This window comes from Chaetura pelagica, unplaced genomic scaffold (assembly GCF_000747805.2).
Source record: "Chaetura pelagica isolate M959 unplaced genomic scaffold, ChaPel_1.0 scaffold273, whole genome shotgun sequence".
In the NCBI taxonomy this organism is placed as follows: domain Eukaryota; kingdom Metazoa; phylum Chordata; class Aves; order Apodiformes; family Apodidae; genus Chaetura; species Chaetura pelagica.
The window spans coordinates 1,295,108-1,301,180 of record NW_009952828.1 but is presented as its reverse complement, the minus strand read 5'-3'; the positions used below and the strand labels follow the sequence as shown (position 1 = coordinate 1,301,180).

The 6,073-nt window shown below is 51.1% G+C and overlaps 1 protein-coding gene across 1 annotated transcript in view; it reads right to left on the bottom strand.

The window, feature by feature from the left end:
• Positions 1-5,059: 5,059 nt before the first annotated feature.
• Positions 5,060-6,073, bottom strand: part of SDC3 (syndecan 3) — a 5,179-nt gene continuing 4,165 nt past the window's right edge. The window contains exon 5 of the mRNA XM_009995166.1: positions 5,060-5,226. Coding sequence (XP_009993468.1) covers positions 5,060-5,226 — 167 coding nt within the window. The remainder of the gene's footprint in view (positions 5,227-6,073) is intronic.

Genomic DNA, 6,073 nt, shown 5'->3' with positions numbered 1-6,073 from the left:
TAAAGTCACCAGTTCTGTCAGGTTTGATTGTCAGCTGAATTTTCATGACTTAGACCAGAGGATGATCCTCCATCCCTGGAGGTTTTTAAAGGCCAGGTTGGACAAGGTTTTTGTGCAACCTGGTCTAGTGGTTCCCTGCTCATGGCAGGGGGGTTGGAACTGGATGATCTTTAAGGTCCCTTCCAACCTTAATGATTCCATGACCCAGACCAGAGGTGACTTATGCAAGTGAAGTCACTGGTGCCCGTGAGGTCTTTGGTGGATGAGCTGTCTGGAAAGTGGGGTGACAAACAAACCACCTGGGGTGACTATTTCCCCTAAATAAAACTAAAATAGTAAAAAAAAACCAAACAACCCAACCAAAAGAAGTTTGTACACTCCAGACTTGGATTTCTCTCTAGAGACTGGGGGTGGGTACGTGGTGGAGCTGCAGGCACAAGGTTGGTGGGACAAAGCAGAGCGACCACGGAGCCTCAAGGTGTCCCAGCTTCCCAACAGGCTCCTGGTCCCTAACCCTAGCAGACCTGGAGCCACATCCAGGGCAAAGAGGGAAGGGGGGAGCTGAATCCTGCAGCCCATGGCCCAGGAGGGGATCTGGGTGAGTCCAGCACATGGATAAACCCCCCTCCTCCAACCTCCTTAGGTGCAGAGTTCACCCGGAACACGCGCTTTGCACACACGCGTATATACATATATACATATATATTCACTACATACACATATATATACATACATACACGCACGACAGACCCATCCCTGGGTGCCCCAGGAGATGCTGGTTCTTCTCATCACCCTTTCAGTGGTGAAAACTCAATGTCACTTTTCCAGGGGCTGCCAGAGCCTCGCAGAAAACTGAGCCCAGAAATGTTTATAATCGTAAAAAAGGGTGGTTGGGGAAGGGAAAAGAGAGAAAGAATTTAAAAACAATCCAGTCTTGTATTTAGCTAATGGGTTTGTTCCTGTTAAAGCCTGTTGAGGTGACTTGTGGCAGGGGTTGGATGGTTCTGAATTATGAGTCTGAGGAGCAGGAGCCAAGGCTTGAGTGGAACAAAGCAGCTCCTGCCCAGGGATCTTTGGCACCCACCAGGCAAATTGGAGAGGAAATGGGAAATGAAGAGGGAAACCAGCACATCCCACATCCAGCCCAGTGCCATTGCCTGCTCTGCAGCAGGATCCCCTCCCCACACAGGGTCCTGCTGCTTAGTTTTGAAAGTTCCAAAATCAAAGAAAACTTTAGAGAAAAGGGGCAACCCCCCCCCCCCAGCCCTGCCAACCCTGCCTGGGGGTCCTGCTGCTGGCCAGGGCCACCTCCATCCCCTGCCCTCCCCATCCTCCTGCTTCCAGCCCCTGTCTGGGCTCAAAAATGTTTTCTGGTCCCTTTGGTCCCCTCCTTCTGCTTCTTCTTTATTTATGTGGCCCAGGAATTGCTGGTTACATGAAGATTCTCTGCAGCAAATGACAGCAGGGTCAGAGCTGGGCAAGGAGCACAGCTGGGGAGGAGCTCAGCCCACTGCTCACAGCTGGGGATCACAGCTCTGAGAATCACCCAGCTGGCCTGGCCAGCTCTGCCTTCAGCTCTGGTGCATCACACAGAGACACAGCAAAAAAAATTGGGAAAGCCCATGGAAAAGCCCTCCCCTAGGCCCACAGAGCCAAGCACGTCCTCAGGGTGCACAGCTGGAAGGACGAGCACATCTGGGCACTGCCCCAGCTGGGAACCTACAGCTGGTGATGGAGGAGGTCACTGCAAGGCTGGGGAGGGGCTGGATCTGGGCAGGGGGCCCAGGTGCCAGATTGGTGCTTTGGAAAGGGAAGGTGTGGGAGATTCTCCAGCTACCACAGGAGTGGATTTTCCTAAAAACTTGCTCTGTGGCCAAATCAACAGCTGAGAAAAGATGCTTTTGGTGTCCCCTGCACTTACCCTCCATGCTTTCTCACCTCTTCCACATCCATCATCACACCAGGAACCCCTGCAGCCCCAGAGGGTTGCAAGAGGCACACCCGTGCAGCAGAGCCTACTGGGGATAGCAGCTGTGTCCTGCTACCCACCAGTTGCTTCCCAGTTGCCTCCCACCACCCCCAGCATGGCCAGAAGCCACAACACACACACACATTCACCTTTTTTTTGGATCTGGGCTTTCCCAAAAAAACCCCACAGCTCACATTCAGCTCCATCCCACCACCCAAAGGAGGCAGGAGATCAGCCATCCTCCAGGAGGACAAGGCTTTTTTAATTCCAAGCTTCAACTCCAACCACTAAGCCAGTGTCCCTGGGGAGAGGAGGCCACAGAAAAGGCTCCTGCATGATTTATCACCAGAAAAAGGTGGGTTCCAGGCCCAAAAGAGAGTCTTCTTGAGCTCAGATCCCCTCTCCAGGCAAAGAGCAATGCCACAAATGCATGGAAGCAGCAGATAGGCAATGAATTAAGACTCTGGTTGATTCTGATTTCCAGTTTAATTGCCTTCACCTTTTCTTGCATGCTGTCAGCTCCTACTTTTTTATTGCTGCTGCCCAGTCTCCTCCTGCCCTCCCACTTGCAGCCTTCCTCACTTCTGAAACTGTAATGGATTTAAGTGCCAGGATTACAACTTAACACCAGCTGAGCAAGCCGAGGTTAAGCTGGAGTGAATAAAAAAATTGTATTATAAAACTTCAGACTATTAAATAGGGGGAAAAAATGGAAGGCAGAAGATTAGGGGAACAGCTAAGAAAAGCAGCATTTAAAGATTAAGCTGGGAGGGTTCTTCTTTAATGCAAGCTCAAAAGATTAAGTCCATGTTCCTCCAAAAGATGGTGATTTTGGATGGTCTTGATACTCGCTATGCCCAGCTCATGAAATCATGAACAGTCTTTATTTCTGCTCCTCCCCACCAGCTGGGGCCCTCTGTGCAGTCCCAACAGGACCAAAAAAAACCCAAAACCCATGAGTTCAAACTGTCCCTTTTGTGCAGGTCAGAGAAAGTGACTCTTGGAGCCAGGTTGACATCAGCCTTCTTCAGGCATGTGTTTGCCCCTTCACAGCATCTTCATCCTCTGCAAGATCAGGATAGATGCAAGAGATGGGCACACACACAAACACACACATTCTCTCTCTACACCATCTGCCTTTTACCACCCAAGACATCCAACAGGTCCATCTTCTCCAAACTAGAAGAACCAAAACAATGACCATTTTGCCCCATGTTGCACACCCCAAGGGAGTGTAGCCCAAACCTTCCATCTTCCCAACCACCAAAGCCCATCCAACCATCATATGCTGAGCCATGAAAATGTACAGGGGTTTCTTTTCATATACATATATAACTGTGTATGTATGTATGTGAGATATATATATGTATATATATATATTTATATATATATATAAATATGCTTGGCCTCTGAATTTCCCAACATAAAGAAGTGCTGCTGTCTTGTAGCCTCCACCAGGGTCATAAATCCCAACATCCACTCACACCCTAAGGGGACAAAGTGTCACTGTGTCTGTGCAGGTTAATTCATGATGCAATAGAGTCAAAGCAACTGATATTTCCCTCCCCCCCCCCCCCCCCCCTTTTCCTGATTAAATTGCTCAAAGATGAAAGCCAAGGTCTCCATGGGACACCATCGAGTTTGCAACCATCAGGCAAACAAAGCTCTTTGACTGCAATGCAAACAGCACTGCAGCTAATTAAAAGCCAACTCATTGCAGTAGCTAATTGACTTTTCTGTGCAGAGAGCTTGCTCCAAAAAAATATCTGGCCTTTCTGGAAGGCATGGTTGGGCTCTGGATCAGGATCTTGGGTAGAGGAACCAGCTGCACGTGCATCCTGCATGTAGGTGATGGTGATTTCCAGGATCTATTGCTCTCAAGTTCCTGGGTGCCCTGGGGGGTTATACTGGAGTTTAAGTAACAATAAAAGAAACACAAACCATCGATCCTGGGTCTTGCAAAAGATATGTAGCTGCCAACCTGGCCTGGGGCTGGTGGGTGGAAGCCACCACTCTGTCTTCTTCACCTTCTGGGTGCCAGTGGGGTCCCCTGCCCGACCCTGGGGGGACACAGGATTGCCTCCACTTTGCACTTCTTTCCTTGCACTGCATCTCACGCCTGGTAGAGCTTTGTCATCCCCTCTGGAGGAACTGGGGGGAGGATTTAGCTTCTCCGCTTCCAGCTCCTCTCCCTGCCAACTCCCCACCAAGCAACATCCCGCTCCGTTTCCAAACCAGCGCTGTTGGTCACTCTGCACAAGCTGAGTTTTATTGGTCACAGTGAACACCCAGTGAAGGCAAAGTCCCTCCTCAGCCAGACCCCTGCAGGTGGCCACACACTGTTTCTCTAGGCTCAAGGTCTCTGGCTGTGCACAGCAATGCAGGGAAGGGAGGTGGTGGCAGGAGGGAAGCAGTGTGAGATACCCCAATGCAACTTCTTGCTGCTCCACGAGCTCTCCGAAGAGCTGATCTAAAGAGGTTGTTCCCAGCCTACTGGCCATGTTTGTAATCTTTTTTTTTTTTCCCTTCTTTTCCAAGAGCAAACCCCGGGGCATCAGGTATTCCAGCCCCTTGTGCTTTTTTTTCAAGGTTCAAAGCATATTTGAGAGTTGCAGCCTCTCTTCAAACAGAAGCAGGGAGCAAAGTTGTTCCTGCAAAGCGACCGACCCCGTTCAGAAGGAAAGTAAAAAACAAAGAGCGAGGGAAACAAACCTCCCTCCTTTCCAAAGAGGGGGGAGGGAAAAAAAGGAAGATAAATCCAAATCAACCCCCATGTGCCCCAGAGCTGGTAGAAGGTGTCCAGATCTCAGAGTCTGCTGTGTTGGTGGGAAAAGCCCAGTGACCTCCAGCTGCTGTGGGCTCCTTGCCCTGTCCCTCCCGCTGCAGCAAGGCCAGCGGTTCTCAGGTGGAGCTCTGCCGTGCTCAAGATGTGGGTTTTCTCCTTTAGCTGTTGTGGGTTTTGCTTTTTTTCAATTGGCAGTCTGATCCAAACAAAAAAAAAAGAGAGAAAGAGAGAGAGAGAGAGATGGAGCAGAGGAAGAGGGACAGTTTGGAGAGGGGAGGGAGCGCGAGGCACGCTGGGTTCTCCTTCTACGCGTAAAATTCCTCCTGCTTGTCGGGCTTCTGGTAGGTCACGTTGGCTTGCTTGGGCTCCTCCAGCGTGTAACTGCCCTCGTCCTTCTTCTTCATCCTGTAGATGAGCAGCATGACCAGGAAGGCAGCAAACAGGGCTCCCACCACGCCGCCCACGATCACCGCTGCAAGACAGAGAAGTGACACGGCCGTCAGTGCGGTCCTGGGGCAGATAATCTGGGGGGGGGGGAACAGTTTGGATTTCAGCTTGGTTTTGGGTTTGCAAGCTTGCAAGCACCTCTGTTCCTGAAATCTGGGGTTTAAGAAAATTGGAAAAGAAGGTGAGGGGGTAACACAACCATGTGAAGCTTCAACAAGTTGCCAAGTGCAGCCATGCTGAAGGGTTGGTAGGACCCAGAGGGTAGGTAGGACCTGAAGGGCAGGTAGATCCCGAAGGCATCTACTCCACAGCTTCATGGTGGACAATGGACTTGCAGGAAGCAACCCAGGCACAGAGAGATCCCTGCACAGGCTGTAACCTCATTGAGTGCCTGCTGACACCCACCACGCTCCACTGAAGACCACAAGAACAACACCTGTTTGCTGTTCCATAGTCTCCAGCTGCCTTCAGCTGGTGGTGAGACACCAACACCTTTGCCCCACCTCTGATGTCCCTCTGGCTGGGACAAGTGGCCCTCCCAGATCACCTCTCTCCCCCCTGTGCCATTAGAAGTGGCCAGGTGGTGCCCAGCCAGTACCCCAGCACATCACCCCACTGACATCCTGTTTTTTCATCTTAGCAAAAGCAACTTGTGCACAGCTCTGCACTCATCTGGCAAAGACCTGAAGCCCCCTGGAAACCCCCCTAGCACAGAGCTTGGCTTATCCTCGGCTCAACACTCCCCCAGTGCCCTGCCAAAGATCAACCCTCTCCTGGATCCCAGCCAGCCCAGCCCCAGGAGCTCTTCCCACACCAGCCCGCGGCCCCCAGACTCACCTATCAACACTTCTTTCCTCTCCAGAATGGTCTTC